The 21,932-nt window shown below is 46.4% G+C and overlaps 1 protein-coding gene across 1 annotated transcript in view; it reads right to left on the reverse strand.

Annotated features, from left to right (window-relative positions):
- Positions 1-21,932, reverse strand: part of MNS1 (meiosis specific nuclear structural 1) — a 206,095-nt gene that overhangs the window by 177,888 nt on the left and 6,275 nt on the right. Inside the window, exon 2 of the mRNA XM_078684605.1 lies at positions 10,601-10,819. Coding sequence (XP_078540731.1) covers positions 10,601-10,819 — 219 coding nt within the window. The remainder of the gene's footprint in view (positions 1-10,600; positions 10,820-21,932) is intronic.

Consider the following 21,932-nt stretch of genomic DNA (forward strand, 5'->3'; position numbering starts at 1 on the left):
ATGATGCAGTGTTCTTTAAAGAGGTGTGTGTTAATCTCTTTCATATCTTGAAGCAGGTTTGAGGGCAGTCTTGGTGTATAAGGCTATCAGGAGACACGAAAGTGACTGGATGAAAACAAATTAATTGTAAACAAGACAAGGCCAAATCACTTCCTGACTATTTAGACGGATTGAATGGAGTATTTGATAGTCCAAGAGGCGTTGACTACTCCATATATGCTGGAATCCCTGCAGAACAGAAAGGGATATATGTTCTCTGTGTGATTAGCCATGTGCCTTGATGATACTGGAGCTAGCTGACTTGGCTTTAAAACTCACTTCTAGTATCAAGCAAAATAATTGATACACAGTCATATCAACAAAAACGCTTGTCCCCCACCCAGTTACTTATCAAGTCCAAATATGGATCAGTACGCCTACCTTCTGAACCTAACCTGCCCTGCTAATTTATTGGAAAGTGATCATCTGTTTAAACTAAAATGTACTGTGGGTTGTATTAACTACGGTAACTTTTTTAATGTTCATTTAGAAAATAAAATGATGTTTTACAATAACTTTTTCTCCATTGCCAATTTTATTTATTTGTGTGTACTACAACTCCCACAGGGGAGAAAAAGGGTCCAAGGGAGAGTTTAAAGACCAAACCACAGATTTAATCCTCAATACAATTCATCGCAACTACAAAAGAGTCTGGTGGTCTCAAAGAAGGGAGCAAAAAGCAGGTTATCACAACAACTCAGATTCCCAAAGAGAAGAGCATACACAAGTAATGCATTTCATTGTAATAGAGATGGCATAATAAAATTCATTTCATTACCTGCAAAGGGCAAGTAACAGACTTAATTAAAAAAAGCAGCTTCAAGTAATCGGAGCAATCTCATACCCCAGGGGTGGCGCTATTGTGCAGACCAGATCAGGCAACCAGTATGCGCTGCCGATAAAGCACTAAACCTCCTCCTCCTCTAATTAAAAACCCATTCATTAAAATATAGCCTGCTATAAGACAGAGGTTGTGATCCTGGGCAAGGGCAAAGATCTATGGGGTCCTCAAAATTGGCCCGAGAGTATGGGCCCTACCCCTCAACCCGTTGCTCAGGTCCGCAATCTCGGATTCCTCATTGATGAAAGGCTGACGATGCGGCAACAGGTTGTTAGGGTGGCCTCCATCTGTTTTGCCACCTTAAGATGGCTTCAAAAAATCTTGTGGATGCTCCCCACCTCTACACAGAGGACCGTGGTCCAGGCACTGGTAGTTTCCCGCCTGGACTACGGTAACGTCCTCTATCTTGGTGCTGACTCAACAACTGTGAATAAACTTCAGGTTGTCCAGAACGCGGCCGCACGGCTTCTATGTAATGTTCCTCGGAGAACATCTGCCTTTCAAGCGCTTCGTGATCTGCATTGGCTGAGAATAGCGAGTAGAATTAAATTCAAAGCCTTATGCCACATTTTTAAGATCAAACAGGACTCAGCCCCGAAGTACCTACAGGGTCTCATTCGGGCCTATAAGCTTAGCCGCTGTTTGAGATCCTCGTGAAAAGGCGATTTCATTGTCCCTAGATTTAAGCTGGTGAAGATGGGCAGCCGCTCTTTCTCTCATCTAGGCACTAAGTCTTGGAATGCCTTGCCCGTGACCCTGAAGCTGGAGACGGATCTTTTTCGCTTCTGCAGGGGTTTAAAAACCTGGCTGTTCCAGCAATGATCAGAGCAGTCTTTTTCTAGTAGTTTGTTTGGCAGTTCTTTTCGTCTTTAGTCTGTCCCTTGGCGCCGGGAAACCCATTGCGGGTTTCCGTGCGCCTTATAAGTTTAAATAAATAAATAAATAAATAAATAGCCAGCTATAACCCTCCCTTCTAGTATCCGGGGACTATCCAGTTCTCACAGCCAAGGGGTCCAGTCAGCCACCTGATCATGGGGGACCAAATCTTATTACCTCTCTTTTTAGCCCCCCTAACCTTACAATTATATAAGTATCTTTCCACATTATAAATATCCATTAATCGCCACAGCAATGCCTGGAATATAGGAGGTACTGCACTTTTCCACACTGTTCCAATTAATAATCGAGCTACTTCAATAGTAATACAAATGAAATAGGTCAGAGTAAAATCTTGTTAACTTCGGTTGTCATAACCAAGAAGCATCCTAATGCGCATCTCCCTCCCAAATCATTTTCACCAATATGCCTTGATACCCTGCTTCAGCGGCAGCAGTTTCTCACAACCATAAAGCATACTTATCTAGTCAGCCAGGTCCTCTCCGCACCTACAGCACTTATCTTCCCTTTCACCTCATCCAAACAACTTCTCCAGAGTATAATATAATCTAAATATAGTTCTGTAGTGCCGAGCTTTTAAATTAGTTGAGAGAAGAATCTTCATTCCTTGGCCAATTGACATATACAAATCCACTTCCTCCTCTCCTAATTTTCTTGCTCAATTAGATTCAGTCTTCTTCAGATTCCTGGGGCTGTATTCTTTAAAAGATTATAGATTTGTCCTATCCTACAATCTGACCGACTTATAACCTCTAAGAGAGGAATTTCTTCCAGGGAGACCATACGAACACTGACTTGATTCAGAAATTCCTTTACCTACAAACACTTAAAAAGGACCCAGCCACCACTCCGAAATCTTGGTCTCACCATGGCAACATGAATTTATACCTGGCAGAGGAAAAATTGATCATGTCAATCAAGCAATAACTCTATTTGATGTTGCAGAAACAACAGGTGACTGGATGGCTATGATGCTCCTCGACATGGAAAAAGCATTCAATAGAGTGTTGTGGTGTTATTTATGGCAAATTCTGGAACGAGAGGGGTTTGGTCTATGCTTTATAAAGGCTATTAGGGCAATCTATACTACACCCTAAGCCAGACTTAAAATTAGGGTCAAGAAGCAGGAAGAATTCAGAGCCAGAGAAAGGTCACAATTCGGACAAGGTTCAGATTGGTGCAACTAAAGATAATACACCGTACCTACTACCCCCGCCCCCTTTTACATACCTGGGGCAAAGTACACACAGCACTTTGTGTTAGGTGGTGCCAGCAGGAGGGTACCTTTTTTCAAATTCTATGGGAATGTCAGGTGATGATACCCTAACGGGTCATGTTTGCGCTATATAAAACTTCAAATAAATAAATAGCGAGATATTGGCAAGGCATCATGGAAGTAATGTCAAAGGTCTCTGGAGTGATGGTCCCTATGAATGCCAAATGGCTACTCCTAATGATCAAGGGCGATTTAGACTGGCCCAGGTATACAGGAAAAAGGCTCACTCTTGCGGCGGTGATAGCTAGAAGGAATATTGCAAGGAGGTGGGGAGTACCTTCGCCTCCATGCCTGCGAGAGTGGGAACGCGATCTTGACTGGTGCCATCAAGCCGAAGAAACGGTATAACAGGAGGGGTTGTGTTAAAAAGTGGGAGAAAATATGGTTGCCATGGCGTAACTGTAGAGCAGGGCTGGAGATCGAGGAATTAACACAGGAGAGATGAGTCCAAGATGGAGCAAAGACCTGACTTATTGCAATGTCATACATATCAACTGTATGTATGAGCTGCCACATGTTGGGGGTTATTTAAACTGATAGGACCCATGTCCTCACACCTCTCTGGATTAAAAAGGGTAGCGATATTAAGATATCAACCATGTGCAGATTGTAATAACTGTTGTTTTGTATGGTCACATGAGCAAAAATTAATAAAAAGATTTAAATGAAAAAAATTAAAAAATAATCTGTAAGAATTGATATAACTAGATGGATGAGATTGGGTGTCCCTGGCGCTCCAATTATTGTCACCCTTTTTATAGATCGAATCGTCCAAAGTCAGGTAATAAAGCCAGTTTGAATTAATGGATATGATACGAAGGTACTTATATATGAGGATAACTGCACAGTGATAACTTTGGACCCCAGGAATGCAATAGTTGAGGTCGAGCAATTAGCAGGGGAATATAGGAGGATATTACGGTATCTATTGAATAGGTAAAAAACTCTGATTGTCTGAAAATATTGTTCTGATAGATACTCGTCGGACGGATATGGCTACATATCTCAGGATTAAGATATACCCCAAGGTATCCCCAAACTACCATAATTATCTCGATATTCTGATCGGTAAGGTAAGTAGAGATTCAAGACGTTTTACTGGCTTGCAACTTCTCTTTTTCTAGTACGTAGTGCTAAAAATCTCCCAACCGACTCACCATATTCATACCTCTCATTGTTATGTGCCTGTAATCCTTCCACCACCCTCTTAATATAAAAGCTGCTACTCTCGTCTTGTATCTGTCCCTATTCCTGTCCCTGCGATATCCTCTCCCGGTGGATCTTTTCTAGCATTGCTATCTTTTTGATATAGCCCTCAAATCTCTTCCTTCTGTAAGCAACAAAGCTAATAACCTCCCCTCTCAGTCCTGCTTTAAAAGAATCCCAGACCACCCCCGCAAAGCACTATATTCGCATTAAAAAAACACATCCACCATTTCCTCATATGCTCGGTGAATAGATAATTTAAGAGCAGTTTCCTATTAAAAGTCCATTTTGCTTGGAACTTAAAGCTGCCCTACCCTGAGATTTCCAGTAGTAAAGCACAATGATCTGAAACTTTTGCCCCCAGTTTGGCCTGCATTTATGAGGGAAAATTTGAAGACAACTTTATTTACTATCCTTCAAACCCCTTTCTACAGCAGATCTATCTGTGGAAAAGATAAGTAGATCACGCCTTGTGTATCTGGTCATGCTCTGAAGAACAACTCCTTGACTTTCCCCACTGAATAAATAGTGCTGACGGATGCCTGCACTTCACATGAACTATCAATAGACATACAGCTGTGGGGAATAGTTGGGAGTATGATGGGAGCCTATACTTAATTTATCAATGGCTCTCAATCGAGGTTTTTAATCAAGCTAATTCTTGAATAAAGAAAATGGAATTGAGGAAAAAGCTATTTGAAAACAGAGGGGCTGATTACAATGCTTGACAACAAACACAACTCTCCCTTCGCCTCTGACTCACCAACTCCCGCTCTCAACCTCTACCTTTCTCCACTTTTGAACCCTATACCCCAACTCCCCTCCTGTACTCCCACCTCTCCCTGCCTTCCACCACCATTTCCACCCCCTCCTGTTTCCATCCAGCCACCCAACCATCCGTGCTCTGCCTTACTCTCTCTGGAAAATAAGCTAGACTCTCTGATCACCTCCATCTCCCAGCTTGTAACTGCCATTTCACTTTTAAGCTCCAAGATTTCCACCTTTCCTTACATCTCTACTCCTTTGGAAAACCCTCACCATCCCAACAAGATGCACCTCACCCCCTCACCCCACTATAGCCAAGCTGAACCTGTCGTCTGCAAACTTCGTCAACTCACCCAAGCCTTTGAATGCCTCCCTTCTGCAACCTGCACCTCCCAGTAACCCTACTATCTACTCTATTCCAACCATCTCCTCTGTCAGAACAAAGCATCCACCTAAACCCTCCCGAGCACCCTCGTATAAACATAATATCCCGATCACCCTTCAGAGCCCAAGTGCCCCGTCACCAAAACAGTCTTCACAGAGCTGCGCTGTCTGCTCCACGACTGCAGATCTGCAGTAAAACACAAACTTGAAATCTCTGATACCATCACCTTTCACAATATAGACATGCTCTTCCTCACAGAGACCTGGTTCAACGATACCTCTCACTCTACTCCTACTACCCACATGCTATTCTTTACTTAGGAATGACAGAACTGACAGTGTTGGGGAGGTGTTGCAGTCATCTTTAGGAACTCCCTTCAACTGAAGGCTTTTCCTTTCAGCTCCTTCCGCACTTTTGAAAGCCTTTCTCTTGAGCTAAAATTGCACCACCGCTCTCCCATCAGATTCCATGTCATTTACCGCCCGTCGGGTAGCGGCCCTTCGTTTATGGAGGAACTCACTGACTTCATCAGTGACCAATACTCGCAAAGTGACAATCAGACCTTTGTGGGTTACTTCAATCTCCACTGGGGCTCACCGCAAGACTCATCTGCGACTCGCTTGCCACCTTCCTCTCTGCTAATGATCTTATCCAACACTGCACAGAGTCAACTCACTCTAAGGACTCAATCCTGGACCTTGTCATTTCTAAAGCAGACATGCTTTCTATCACTACCCCTATTCATGTAGACTTGTCTGACCACCTCCTCATCCCATTCTCTCTTCTCTATCACACTCTATAACTCTTGGCCAACCTAAGAGGGCTACCTCCTGGTACAGTGATGCAAAAAATATTGACGTTGTCTCCCTCTGTGAATCAGCTTTGTTATCACTTCCAAGGCTAGACCCGAACATAGATGTTGACAAACTCACCTCCCAATGCCTCACAGTCCTTGCAGTCGAAATCAATAACGTCGCTCCTCTCCAAAGTAAAAAGATAAGGCCCACTCCCTCAGCACCCTGGTTCAACAAATCCCTCTATGAAGAAAGGAAGCAACTAAGATTCCTGGAGAAACAATGGAGACAAGCGCCCTCCACTGATAATCTGGCCACGCTTCGTTCAGCAAGATCCAAGTACCACAAGAACATCTTCCTTGGGAAAGCATCGCACTTCAGAACCCTCCTTGACTCTGCCAAAAATAGACCCCAAAAACTATTCGATCTCATCAAGGTTCCTAACCGCTCTCCCCCAACCTCCAAGCTGGAGGATTCTACAAAGAAAGCAGCGGATTTTGCTATATTCTTTGACGAAAAAGTGAAATCCCTTGTGGCTCAGGTCGCTCATCCTACCCCTCCAGAGGAGCGCAAATCCTTAGCCATTTGGCAGAACTTTGACACCATCTCTGAAGATGCCCTCCTCAAGTGCATCCTCGAAACAAAGCCCTCCAACCATTCTCTTGACCCCATCCCCAGTGCCATTGCCATTGACTTTTATTCTCATTCTCTTTCCTATTGGACCGCTCTGGTTAACCTCTCCCTCTGTCAAGGCTCCCTTCCTGTCTCCTTCAAAACTGGGCATGTCACCCCTCTGCTTAAAAAACCCACTGCTGATGCGAATGACCTCAACAACTTCCGCCCCATCACTAACCTACCCTTTCTTGCGAAGATCACAGAAAGATGTGTAGCGAAACAACTCTCTCGTCACATCAAGGACAATGATCTTCTTGACAATTGTCAGTCCGGCTTCATCCAAAACTGCAGCACTGAAACACCCCTATTGCAAGTGGTTGATGACGCGCTGAGGATACTCGACTCGGGGGGGTCCTGTCTTCTAATTCTCCTCGACCTTTCTGCAGCCTTTGACACTGTCAATCACGACACTCTCCTCAACACTCTGCAACAGAGAATGGGCATGGAGGGCACTGTGCTTAAATGGTTTGCTTCCTTCCTCTATGATTGATCCCAAATGATCAAAATAGCGAACAGTCTTTCATCTCCTGTGGCGGTAGGTGAAGGGGTTCCTCAAGGCTCTATACTTGCACCCACATTGTTCAATCTCTACCTAGAACCACTGGGAAATCTCCTAAGTAAATCCGGGATCCACTATCATCTCTACGCAGATGACACTCAAATCTACCTCAAGGTTGCCTCCACTCATGATCTCGCCATCCTAAGCTCGACTCTCGACTCCATTCAAAACTGGATGTCAACTCATCAACTGATTCTGAATCCTTCCAAAACTGAATTCCTCCTCCTATCCTCACTCTCTCCTCCCCCGGTTCAATCATGGATGGAGCAGATGAATCTACTTAACAATAAACCCATCATTGTCGACAGCGCAAAATCCCTTGGTGTCATACTCCACATCAACTCCATTGCAAAATCTGCACGATGCCAACTGCGCCTTCTTTGGGGGGTTCGTCGCTTCTTTCCGGAGCATGACCTTAAAACACTGGTGCAATCGCTGGTCCTCTCCAGACTGGACTACTGCAATTCTCTTCTTACTGGCCTCCCCATATCCCACCTGCCCCCCTTAAATCTGTCCTCCACTCAGCAGCCCGTTTCATTTGTGGGGCCAAAAGAAGCGACCACATCACACCGTTGTTATCCACCCTTCGCTGGCTTCCAATCGCGACTAGAGCTATCTACAAGACTGCCTGTATCACCCACAAAGCCTTGCACTCCTCCTCTCCCCGCTACCTGTCGAATAAACTGAAACTGTCTGGAGGCTTTAGACCATCTCGTAATGCAGAAAATCTACTGCTTGAACCCCCCACTTTCAAGAAGGAAAGATCGATGGCCCAATCCTTTTCAGGCAATGCAGTGAGAATCTGGAACTCACTTCCGCCTCAGCTCCGGACCACCTCCTCCTCCCAGGCCTTCAAAACTGACCTCAAAGTTCTCCTCCTCCAAAGACACCTCCAAATCTAATTCACGCCCTCTCTATCATCTGAAGGAAGACCTCCCATTATTGAAAATTCTATTGTCCATGACTATGGAAGTGCCTTCCCAGTGTGTTCTGGCAGTTTGAGTGTTTACCATTTATTGCAGTATTATCCTTGTACCTGTGTATGGTACCCTTTTGTAACTTGCACACGTCACTTTTCTCTTGTAATACACTGTATGCTACCTCTCACTTTTTGTTTGCTTTAGATACTTGCACAAGGGATGTATGACATTACAACGCATGCTTTTACCACGCATGCCTTTACAACGCGGTTTTTACAACGCATGCAATTACAACGCATAGCGCTTTGGGGTGCTGGATAGTGAATAGTTTAATTTACTATTCCAACTCCAGTCCCCGTGGATAGTAGGGAAGGTGTTGGATAGTAAATTAAATCTATTCCCTATCCTAGAGCGCCCCCCAGCGCAATGCGTTGTAATGGTTTGCGTTGTAAAAGTTGCGTCGTAAAGGCACTGCGTGGTAAAAGTTGCGTTGTGAAGGATGTTTCCCTTGCACAAGTGCCACCATTGCCTACGTAACGTTTGTTCTTGTGCTGGAGTGCCTGCCATTTATTGCAGTATTATACCTCTACTTGTACTTTGTACGTTTTTGTAACCTGCACACATATCACTTTTTCCTCCTGTAATGTACCGATTGCTACCTCATGTATTTTGGTTGCTCACTTTTGTCACTTTTGATTCATGTAACTTAACGTTTGCTTTTGTAATTTGTTCACTTTTTCTCCTCGTGTATCATTACTGTTTCTTTTGTGAAGCGCTCTGACACCTTCGGGTAAAGTCCGCGCTATATAAAATCGCATAAATAAATAAATCAGATGTGATAATATGCCCATATCTACTTTTAGGCGGTTGAGGTTTTTTGGTCATCTTTGACTTTTATTAGTGGCTTGCTGGTAGGACTCCACTTGGCAACTACCTGGTAAATATACCTTACAAAAAGCATTGGAAAATATAAGCTTCTTGGGCTGAACATAACGATATACATGTACTACCTATGTCATTAGCTGTTTTCTCCTTGTTATCTCATTTTTTTAATTAAAAAAAACTTTACAGGTCTGGTGCATCCTGTAGGTGGAATTGGGTCCCCGTGCCCTGATGAAATTTCCACAGAGTCATTGGCAATGAAACATCATGACCGTTCAGGTTAAAATGGTCCAAACATGACACTGTTGTTTTAAACTAGAATGGACCCAATGAAAATTAAAGACAGTTGTTTTGTGTAACTCAATTTTAACCTTGTAGGAGTAGCACAATTGACCTCCTTTGTGTAACGGGGGTCTTTATTCTTTGGATTAACATCACTTTATTTTGACACATTGCTTTCTCTCAGCTACATATAATTGGCAGTTGGTTTCCTTTTTTGTCAAGAAAGTGCAAATGATGACACGGTGAGCTAACTGGTGAGTACCTACCATCTGCTTTCCCCGTGTTGCTTACGTGAGGCACTTCCATGACTCACCTCACTATTTAGACCTGTACACTTGTCAAAGTTCTGTGTGTTACGGCCTGTTTTGATTGATTTTATAAAAAAAGACACATATGGGGGTATATGACTAGATATCAAACTCTGTTTCACTCAGAAAGAAATGGCGTGACTCTCCCTTACAACTTTGACTAATATGTGTAATATTTAACCAGGTTTTTGTATGTTGGCAATATTGAGTGGATGGCGCCCGGGTTTATTTTCCCTCTTGAACTCCCTTTTTGGAATATGCATTAGAACTTCCCCTGCAACAGAATTTCTTAGGAGATTTGTCTGGCACAGACTCCCAGTACATCGCTGTATGACTGCAATGGAAGGAGCACTTTCCATCTCCCCTTGCATTCGCAATACACGTGCGAGGTGAGATGTGTACATGCAAGCCAATTTGTGCACTCTAATCTCATTTTGTGCACAAAAAGGGCCATTCTCCTTGTAGATTTGACTGGGAAAAAAGGGTTTTGTTACTTGGGTAAATAGTTTAATCAACAATCGCATCTATAAAAACACTGTATTTCTATTTCTTTTTTTAAACTGCGGGACTGTATGTGAGTAACACTTGTGCAATTACAAAGATAAGAAGAAAAATAGAAGCTGCAATAGGCAAATCAGAATCATGAAGATGCATTAATGTCTATGAAGATGTATGCATTATGAAGTGCGTGTGTGTCACAAGCTAGTGCTCTGCAAATGAATACACTGTGCAGAGCACTGTCAATCAAGAAGCCATTAAAAAAGTACTCACCCTGAAGAGGGCTTCGTCCATGTGCCTCTCATGCTCTTCTTCTGTAAGCCTTCTCATAAAACGTTTCTTCTCCACACGCTCATCACTTTTCAGAACCACATCCATTCGTGCATCCTTAGCCAGACTTTCGATTTTTTCATGTCTGAGCTGGTCTTTTATTCGTTGCTCAACCGTCTGTCTATCTTTCGGATTCATGTAAGACAACGTTTGCTTTGAGAACTAGAACAAAGAAGGTACACACAATCAATTATATCGCGCAGCTGTAAATTGTGGTGTAGCTGTTTGAGGACTGTGGATCAATAAATAGCAGTGAGGTTAAAAGTTTCTTAAAATGAAATTGCGAGGGCCTCACTGCAAATACTGAGAAGGCAACAAACGTTGCGATTTCTAAAAGTCTGTGCTAGAGCACAGTTAAATGCAGTCCCACTTTCAAGCACAGTACCTTTTCATGAGCTAGGAAACGTGGGACGAATATCCGTTTCAAATATGGGTGTCTCCTTTCCCCAATGACCAGACTAGTAGCTAAAGGGACAAACGCATATCCAAGGATTAGGTAGCATCTTTTAACAGCCCCAAAGCAATATTAGAGCATGCCCACTGGCCAAAAAAAGAACATGAAAGGCATATTTTTGTTCTCTAACTTCACATATGCTAACTTTTTCCAATATTTGCATTGTCATTCCAATAACCATCTTCTGGCCCATTACCTAAAATATTTTGTCCACCTGCTGCTACAAACGACACCGGACCGCAGAGACCATAACACTCATGAGACACCTTAGCGAGGACACCGTTACAATTCTAAATCTTAACATACATAAGCCATCATATCTTGCCTTGAGAAAGCCCCTGGCCCGATGGCCTTTTGGGCAAAACACGTTTGGGCTAGTCTTGTGTTCAGTTGCATTTAAATAAAGAAGAAAATACTAAAAACACAGTATTCTACTTCCTGTATCCATATTTGAATAAAGAAGAAAATATTAAAAACACAGTATTCTACTTCCTGTATCCACAATGCCAATCCAGAATTTGGGATTCCCTTACCCTACGTTTTTACATACTTATCTCTGGCACAAACCTATCACATTTTTGAACGCTCCAATATTTGCTTTGCCATCCCAAAAACCATCGTCTGGACCGTTACCCAACTAATTTTTTTATCCACCTGTTACTCTAGGCCTAGTTTGATGTGTTGCTTCACAGGTAGAGCAAGGGAGGCTCTTGTTTGGACTGTGTTCTAAAATAATTCAGAGGTCTTACACTGGAACATTTCCTGTAAACACGTAAGTAATTAAGTTTTGGTTATTCGCATGATTTTTAGAGAATATTTTCAGATTTCAAAACTCCACACGTAGTTGTTTTTTTGGATGAAAAACAGTGCTTTGAAATGAATAGGCTTTTTCAGTAAATTACAGGTAAGTTACTTTTTACGTTACTGTTAGAAACGGGACCCCCGGCCGGCCAACGCTCACGCCAAGGTCAGTCAGGGATCACCATTTCTAAGGTCAGGGCAAGGGAGTCACACACCAAGATAACCCCGCTCACCTTCTAGGTAACGTGGCGCGAGCAGCAAGGCTGATCTCGGAGGCGATGTGTAAAGCGTTTGCGCGCGCACCCCAGCGACAACACCCTAGGCCCACCACAAAGGAAACTCCACACAAGGTTATATCAAAAATAGCCTTTGTATTATAATAATAAAAACACATTAGATAACACACACACTTTACAATGTGCCAACAGGCACGGGCAAGATTTACAAGGGATTATGTACAAGACAGGGCCACCTGGACCACTGTCAGGGGAATGCACTTTTAGAAATAGCACTTGTAGGTATAACACTTAGCACATAAACATATAATGACTGTAACACAGAAATAGTAAATGTAGCATACAACCAGTAACTACTGGTAAAGGGTAAATACCTCCTACGTCACCCTAAACACTGTAGGGAAATCACGCAGGGAACTAGGACCTTATCATCAGGACCTATGGAAGGAAAACCATCACCTAAGCAAGTCACATTTAGCCAAGTGAAGGAAACCTAAAATAATCACCTAAGCAAGTCACATTTAGCAAAGGCAATAAAACATCAACATTCCTCTCAGCAGGTCACTTTTAGCAAAGGGAAATAAAAGCATAAGGAATCACCTAAGCAGGTCACTTTTAGCAAAGGTAATAACATAAACAATCCTCTAAGCAGGTCACTTTTAGCAAAGGGGATAAAACATAAACAATTACCTAAGCAGGTCACTTTTAGCAAAGGTAATAACATAAACAATCCTCTAAGCAGGTCACTTTTAGCTAAGGGAAATAAAAGCATAAGGAATCACCTAAGCAGGTCACTTTTAGCAAAGGTAATAACATAAACCATCCTCTAAGCAGGTCACTTTTAGCAAAGGGGATAAAACATAAACAATTACCTAAGCAGGTCACTTTTAGCAAAGGTAACAACAAACATTCCTCTAAGCAGGTCACTTTTAGCAAAGGGGAATAAAAACACAAAGAATTACCTGAGCAGGTCACTTTTAGCAAAGGTAATAACATAAACAATCCTCTAAGCAGGTCACTTTTAGCAAAGGGGATAAAACATAAAGAACATGGCACATGAGGTATTAAAACACATTCAGAGGTGCAAGTAGAACATTTGCGCAGGAATCACATAAGCAGTAAATCATAAATTGCGCAGGGTGCACGTAGCACAACACTAGGATTGTCCCTCAGGCCAACTGGCCTCGCAAGGGGCTGAATGCCCTGAGTCTCAATGTCAGGGGGTCTGCGCAGGCAGCACAGAACACAAAGCCTAAACGTAGCAGTTGCCCACAAAGTGCTGGGCAACTGGTGAAGGAAAAGTTAGGGCAACGTTGGAGCCTAGTGGGCTCAAGAACACAGGTGACTGGCACCTAAGAGCTTCAGCGCTCTAAACAAATGAAATACCCCCAGAGCCTCTCTCAGGGCTCACAGGACAATGGGAAGCTCGGAGCCTCGTGGGCTCGAAACCGCAGATGTGCCCCTGAAGCCTCTCTGGGATCCCTCATAATTGGGGGCGGAACGTTGGAGTCCCTCACGGGGGACTCAGACTCAAATAATGCCCCACGGAGCCTCGTGGCTCCAATCTCCAAGGAATGCCCCTTCTCTCCTGCGGAGCGGCCCGCTGCCAACCGGGGCCGCTCTGCACACAATGAATCAGCCTCGCACTCACCGGGTCTGCGGGGGCGCGGAAGCACTCGCTGCGGGGCTCCTCTCTCCACACTCGGGGAGCCTCGGGGACTCGTCCGGCCGCTTCTTTCGTTTCCCGCCTGGCCTTGTCCTGCTGCACTCTGCCTGACTTCCCCTGGGGCCGCCAATGGCAGCGCGGCCCTGGGGATATGGAGGCGGGACTTCCGGGTTGCACTAGGCAGCGGCCCGGCAACTGCTTCAATGTCCCTAGGCTGCGGCGGTGAACACGGAGCAATGCCGGGTGGGCACCGGCTCGTAGATAATAAAAATAATACGGGGCAATGCCGGGTGGGCACCGGCTTTTAATAATTAACTAAAGCGAGGTGGGCACTGCAGGGACACCCTCCTGTTTTACGCCACGGTGAACCCCTAGGGTTCCTTCTAAAACTACTGTAGGGACTAACTGGGCTACCCCACCGGCACTCTCCAGCTGCCCTCGGCCAGGACCAGGCCCTAGGCCTCCCAGGGGCCACTGGATCCTGCCTACTCACAAAGTGGGGGGTAGTAACCCTTGGCACATAATAGCCATTCTCCACCCTTCCTGTCTGCAAGACAGGGCTAGACTGCCACTGGTTCTCCAGCCTAGGGTCTACAACCTTAGGTGGACCAGGAGTCTCAGGGAAGGCTCTCCTCCCCCTACCTCTTCTTCTCGGGTTCCTCCTCCTCCTGCGAGGGGTACCCTCTAAACACCATCCTCCCAACCTAGGGTTTAACCCCTCAGGTTGCACCGGGGTCAGAGGTGGGCTCTCCCACCCTCTGCACCCCCTTCCAGAGTCCTGCTCCCTCCCAACCGGGGCGGTACCTCTGGAAAAAGAACTGGTCAGGACACCGATTACAGTAGTCCCACCCTTCAGGTCAGGCGGATCCTGAACCTGGCCTTCCAACCTCCGGTCTAGAACCTTTGGTGGAACCAAGGCCTGGCACTCCAGGACTTCTGGGGACTCACATACTATTCCCCAATCACTCCTTTCACTGGACTCCTGTACCCTCCCCACTGGAGCGGTACTGCCAGACTCTAGAACCATAGAAGCTCCGCTTACAGATGCTCCAGGTCCTCTACACACTAGGAGATCTCCCTCAAGTGAACTAACAGGCAAGTCTAGGTTCCCATCCTGGTGTTCCCTAAAGAAACCATCCAGGATCTGTGACAGGGCTTCGGGCATCTGGGGACTCTCGGTCACACACTCACTCCCGCTCCACTGAGACAGGCAGTCAGCCCCTACACCCTCCTCACTAACCTGGGACCTAGCTGGGCTACTCTCACCCTCCTCTACCACGCTGGGCTGGAGGACACCTGACCCACTATTGTTGGAATCACTCACTAGTGACTCTAAAGAACCTCTCGCACTGTCCCAGCGCTCTGCTTCCTTTGCAAGGTCCCAAGGACAAAAACATTTCAACTTCAGCAGGTGCTGGCGCAACTCTGGACACACAACACTGAGCAACTGCTCTTTGAGAACCATATTGACTATTCCGTCCACCTCATTGTCAGAGTTAGCCGTCAGCCAATCCCACATTGCATCAGAACAGTCATCCACAAAATACTCCCACCCCTGGTGAGGTGGTTTCCTAAGGTTCCTAAACTTCAACCTGTTCTCCTCCTCTTGGGAAACAGGTACCATACTCGGGGAACTGGGAGTGGGACTGTCTACACTAACACTTAAATAGCTGCCACCACTGGACTCCACCCTCCCTGGGGAATCCAGACAATTACAACTGTGGGCAGGGGAGAGTCTATCTTCTAGGGCTGCGCTCTCACGGATGATGGCCCTTCTCTCCACCTCTATCCTCTCCCACGCTAGGGCTCTCTCGACCTCTAGTTGTTGTTTCTTGACACCCAGCTGCGCCATAGCCTGGGCATGCTCTAACATGAGCTGTTCCATCGCTAGCTGATGCTCCCTCTCTTCCTTCCTATCTAACCAATCCTCTGGGGACAGGACAAGGGATGGGGCGCTGGTACTGATACTGGACCCAGCAAGGGACTCCCTATCTATGGGGTCCTCACTATCTCTCTCACTGCGCTCAAGATCCCATTGATCCTTTTGCCATAGGATCAGGCTGCTCCTCAGTTCGGACTGAGTATCTGACTCATCCACCCCTATGTCTCTCTCTTCACAGAATCTGACCAACTCCAACATACTGTATCTAAACAGATCACAGAAATCAAAAGTAGGCTCCATTTTGGCGGACATTCTCAAGAAGAGTTTGACACAGGGAACCTGGGGGTCTGAGCTTACACAGGAGTACACAATTACAAAATTCAGCAAGATTCCTATCTCAGAGAACTTGCACTCCTCTGCCCAGTGTAACACACCACTCATTCACACACACCCTCCCCTCGGACCGGTAAGGCAGTTTCTACCACCCCTGACTTCTCAACCTGACCATAAGCGACACAGGTACCAGACTCTGGGAGCAGGGCGGGGAACAAATGAACTGGACACAAATACAAAATGACACCTTTCAGGAGAAGAAATACTTAAACTTCTCTAAAAAACAATAATCCCCAAAATGTGGTTATCTAAAATTGCAGAGTTTTGTAGTGTGGCCTGTCGTCACTGTGGTACAGCGCAAACGCAAGTCCAATCCGCACCGCTTGCCACCAATGTTAGAAACGGGACCCCCGGCCAGCCAACGCTCACGCCAAGGTCAGTCAGGGATCACCATTTCTAAGGTCAGGGCAAGGGAGTCACACACCAAGATAACCCCGCTCACCCTCTAGGTAACGTGGCGCGAGCAGCAAGGCTGATCTCGGAGGCGATGTGTAAAGCGTTTGCGCGCGCACCCCAGCGACAACACCCTAGGCCCACCACAAAGGAAACTCCACACAAGGTTATATCAAAAATAGCCTTTGTATTATAATAATAAAAACACATTAGATAACACACACACTTAACAATGTGCCAACAGGCACGGGCAAGATTTACAAGGGATTATGTACAAGACAGGGCCACCTGGACCACTGTCAGGGGAATGCACTTTTAGAAATAGCACTTGTAGGTATAACACTTAGCACATAAACATATAATGACTGTAACACAGAAATAGTAAATGTAGCATACAACCAGTAACTACTGGTAAAGGGTAAATACCTCCTACGCCACCCTAAACACTGTAGGGAAATCACGCAGGGAACTAGGACCTTATCATCAGGACCTATGGAAGGAAAACCATCACCTAAGCAAGTCACATTTAGCCAAGGGAAGGAAACCTAAAATAATCACCTAAGCAAGTCACATTTAGCAAAGGCAATAAAACATCAACATTCCTCTCAGCAGGTCACTTTTAGCAAAGGGAAATAAAAGCATAAGGAATCACCTAAGCAGGTCACTTTTAGCAAAGGTAATAACATAAACAATCCTCTAAGCAGGTCACTTTTAGCAAAGGGGATAAAACATAAACAATTACCTAAGCAGGTCACTTTTAGCAAAGGTAACAACAAACATTCCTCTAAGCAGGTCACTTTTAGCAAAGGGGAATAAAAACACAAAGAATTACCTAAGCAGGTCACTTTTAGCAAAGGTAATAACATAAACAATCCTCTAAGCAGGTCACTTTTAGCAAAGGGAAATAAAAGCATAAGCAATCACCTAAGCAGGTCACTTTTAGCAAAGGTAATAACATAAACCATCCTCTAAGCAGGTCACTTTTAGCAAAGGGGATAAAACATAAACAATTACCTAAGCAGGTCACTTTTAGCAAAGGTAACAACAAACATTCCTCTAAGCAGGTCACTTTTAGCAAAGGGGAATAAAAACACAAAGAATTACCTGAGCAGGTCACTTTTAGCAAAGGTAATAACATAAACAATCCTCTAAGCAGGTCACTTTTAGCAAAGGGGATAAAACATAAAGAACATGGCACATGAGGTATTAAAACACATTCAGAGGTGCAAGTAGAACATTTGCGCAGGAATCACATAAGCAGTAAATCATAAATTGCGCAGGGTGCACGTAGCACAACACTAGGATTGTCCCTCAGGCCAACTGGCCTCGCAAGGGGCTGAATGCCCTGAGTCTCAATGTCAGGGGGTCTGCGCAGGCAGCACAGAACACAAAGCCTAAACGTAGCAGTTGCCCACAAAGTGCTGAGCAACTGGTGCAGGAAAAGTTAGGGCAACGTTGGAGCCTCGTGGGCTCAAGAACACAGGTGACTGGCACCTAAGAGCTTCAGCGCTCTAAACAAATGAAATACCCCCAGAGCCTCTCTCAGGGCTCACAGGACAATGGGAAGCGCGGAGCCTCGTGGGCTCGAAACCTCAGATGTGCCCCTGAAGCCTCTCTGGGCTCCCTCGCAATTGGGGGCGGAACATTGGAGTCCCTCACTGGGGACTCAGACTCAAATAATGCCCCACGAAGCCTCGTGGCTCCAATCTCCAAGGAATGCCCCTTCTCTCCTGCGGAGCGGCCCGCTGCCAACCGGGGCCGCTCTGCACACAATGAATCAGCCTCGCACTCACCGGGTCTGCGGGGGCGGGGAAGCACTCGCTGCGGGGCTCCTCTCTCCACACTCGGGGACTCGTCCGGCAGCTTCTTTCGTTTCCCGCCTGGCCTTGTCCTGCTGCACTCTGCCTGACTTCCCCTGGGGCCGCCAATGGCAGCGCGGCCCTGGGGATACGGAGGCGGGACTTCCGGGTCGCACTAGGTAGCGGCCCGGCAACTGCTTCAATGTCCCTCGGCTGCGGCGGTGAACACGGAGCAATGCCGGGTGGGCACCGGCTCGTAGATAATAAAAATAATACGGGGCAATGCCGGGTGGGCACCGGCTTTTAATAATCAACTAAAGCGAGGTGGGCACTCGTTCTGCCAAACAAATCGGCAATAAGAGCGGGCAGATGCCGGGTGGGCACCGGCTGCACACAAAGCGCTCCCAAGCGCTTAGGGGCGGAATAAAGCGCTCCCAGCGCTAGAAATATAAGCAGAGCGCTCCCAGCGCTGAGGGGAGAAATAAAGCGCTTCTAGGCGCTCTGGCCAAAAGCAAAGCTCCAGCAGGGTCTGGAGGCAGGCAGGGGGGCAAGGCAGGGCCAGAGCCAGCACACTGGGTCTCCAGGCAGGGAGACAAGCCAAGTGGCGGTCCTCCTGGCCCCAGCAACAGCAACAGCCCCCTCTGGCAAGATCCTGAAAGAGAACAAATTGTAAGGGGACACAGCCCCTTCTTATACTGTAAATTCCTTTGTCTTCAGGGTGCAGGGTGGGGGGAAACCAGTTGCAGCTGGCTTGGGAGTACCCTTGATGGCCCAACCACCCCTTTCATTCACTGGGGAGGCTTGGGTCGTTAGACAAACCACAGGGGGGCGGAGCCAGCATTGTGTGGGGAAAAACCCAGCCCATCCAGGACCCAGGTGCACTCCTCCCACACATCACTCATGCTGATCTCACACTCACCACCGGGCAGACCCATCCAGACTTCCTGGAGCCTGGCATGCCAGCCAGCTCCAGCCAATCACGCTCCTGCACCCTCACTGCACACATACATCAATGTCCAGAAGTAGCACTTCCCTTCTAGACACATACAAGCCGCACATACCATTGCGCAGCATTCATTCTCACGAGTTCATACATACCAAACTCGAGCCTGCACTCCCCACACATCAGGGACTACTAGGGACACACACATTCCCCATGCATTCCTATGGGAGGGCAGGCCAGCCATACTACACGCACGCACTTTACTCTGGGACACAGGGAAAAAGTGCGCAGAGACCCAGAAATCACTAACACAGGGTCACAAATAAAAGCAAAAAGATTAGGGGTGAACCTGCCCTAAGGCCCAAGTCCAACAGTTACTTTTCTAACTCAGTGCTGGATACCTAGATTCAGCACTAGGACAATTCCTGTAAACAGTGATGCCCGATGGAGCTACTTGGTTTAGCTATAGGGGAGATGGGCCGTGGATTCCCTCCTTGGTCGTCACCCACCCAGTCGGTCTTTAGACAGACTTCCTTTCGTCTCTACAGTGGTCTCTTCCCTTATCCTCACTTTCCCTCCTCCCCTACCCCCCTACTTTCTCGCTCCGCTCTCTCTTCCCCTAATGTATTGCTGATTGTTTGATATGTTTACTTATTTGATATTTTCCTGATATATTGTTGAACCACATTGTTGCACTTCCTTTCTTCTCTCCTGCGGTCTCCTACCGCATCCGCCCTCTATTTAGGTCTCTCCTTCCCTCCTCTCTCAATGTATTGAGACTGAACTATTTTGTCTGATGCCCGATGGAGCCACTTGGTTTAGCTATAGGGGAGATGGCCGTGGATTCCCTCCTTGGTCGTCACCTACCCAGTCGGTCTTTAGACAGACTTCTTTTTGTCTTTACTTATTGTCTCGTCCCTAGCTCCTATATCCTCTCCCCCGAATCTCTCCCCTTGCCTGCTACTCTGCCTACCCCCCTGTCCTTTGTGCCCTTTGACTAAGCACTCCTTCTCCCCTTGTTGGGGCAATATCAAATATTTATACTCTGGAGTCTCAGCGAACCCGCTGAGTGAGTCCACTGCGCCAAGGGAGCGACTCACACTTGAGGTTTGGTATGGCATCCCTTGCCAAAGCACTCCCTCTCCCCTTTCTGGGGAAGAATCCAGTATGTAGGCCTTGGAGTCTCAGAGGCCCCTCTGAGAGAGTCCACTGCGCAAAGGGAGCCTCTCACAACAGAGATAGGGAAGGGATACCACTTCCCCTGGGATCACAGCTTACTGGACTTTGGACGTTTGCCTTGACTCGTCTACCGGTTTGTGTCCCCGTCACCCTTCCCCTCCTCTTCCCATGCTGTGTCTCTCACCCTACCCTCCTCTTTCCCGCATTCATTATCTGTCTACTTCCCCTGCTCCACCCCCCCTCCCCTGAATCTCTCACCTTGCCTGCTTTTCCCCTTACGTATTTGTGCTCATTGTTTATCTCAACCTTACAAGTAACTATGTGGCCATGCTCTACGAACTATGTAACCTTTGTAACGATGTAACCTGTAACTATGATCTGATGCTCACGTAAAGCGCTCGGATACCTCTGGGTCTAGCCAGCGCTATATAAAACTTTTGAAATAAGAAATAAAAGTAATTACGTTTTGATTATTCTCATGATTTTTAAAGAATATTTTCAGATTTCAAAACTCCATACATGTTTTTTTGGAAGTAAAAAAGTGCATTGAAATGAATAGGCTTTTTCAGTAAATTACAGGTTAGTTACTTTGTGCGTTACTTTTCTTACTCTTTGCTAGATACCTGGATTCAGCACTGGGACATTTCTTGTTAACAGGTAAGGAAATACGTTTTGGTTATTTGTGCGATTATTAAAGAATATTTTTAGATTTCAAAACTCCACACTTCGAAACTTTTTGGAAGAAAATTGTCATTGGTATCCTACGGAGGAAAACAGGTTAACCGTTCACAGGTAAGTAATCTACTGTGGCAGTTAAGGTTCTGGGGTTAGACTCAGAGGTCCCCCAGGGTCAGCGATGCACGGTTGTTGCACCCTCAGCAGCACTAGGTCAGCCGCAGAGTGTTGAGGCCCAATGTTATCCAAAGGGGGATAGGTGGACTTCGATTGGTGGCTGCTGGCAAGCAGGCCACTGGGTTGTGGGAGCAAAGCTCCTAGGGTTAAGGTCAGGGCAAAGGGGGAAACAAAGTAGCACAAAAGGTGCACCCTCAGCGGCACTTGGGCCGGCGAGGTGCAGAGTGCTGTTTCGACATTGGGAGCCCCGTTTTCTATGGAGAACCTCCGGTTTGCAAAAGCACTGCAGGCAGGGGGACGAAGGACTTCTGGGTGCAACCACCACTTGGAGAGGTGAGTTGGGAAGTTAAGGGTTGGTTAAGCACCGTCGGTTTGGGCACACAAGGCAGTGGGGCGTTGGGTGCAGGGATGCCTTTTGGGGTCGGATCTTCTTACTAGCTCCTGGTCGCGGTTAGGGGGGTCTTCTGGATTTAGGCTGCAGGCGTCGGCTGGAGGCTTGAGGCAAGTCAGGGGTTGCCGGATCTCGGGTCAGGATAGCCGGGGTGACCTCCTTATGGTGTTTTTCCACTCAAGCTCGGGCCGGGTTCGGCAGGTGCAGAGTGGGCTGGATTTGCGGTCCCTGGCTGCTGCCAGAGGTTGCAATTGAACAAATCTGGTGTTCACGGGAGAAGCAGTCT

This window comes from Lissotriton helveticus, chromosome 3_2 (assembly GCF_964261635.1).
Source record: "Lissotriton helveticus chromosome 3_2, aLisHel1.1, whole genome shotgun sequence".
NCBI classification, from domain to species: Eukaryota; Metazoa; Chordata; class Amphibia; order Caudata; family Salamandridae; genus Lissotriton; species Lissotriton helveticus.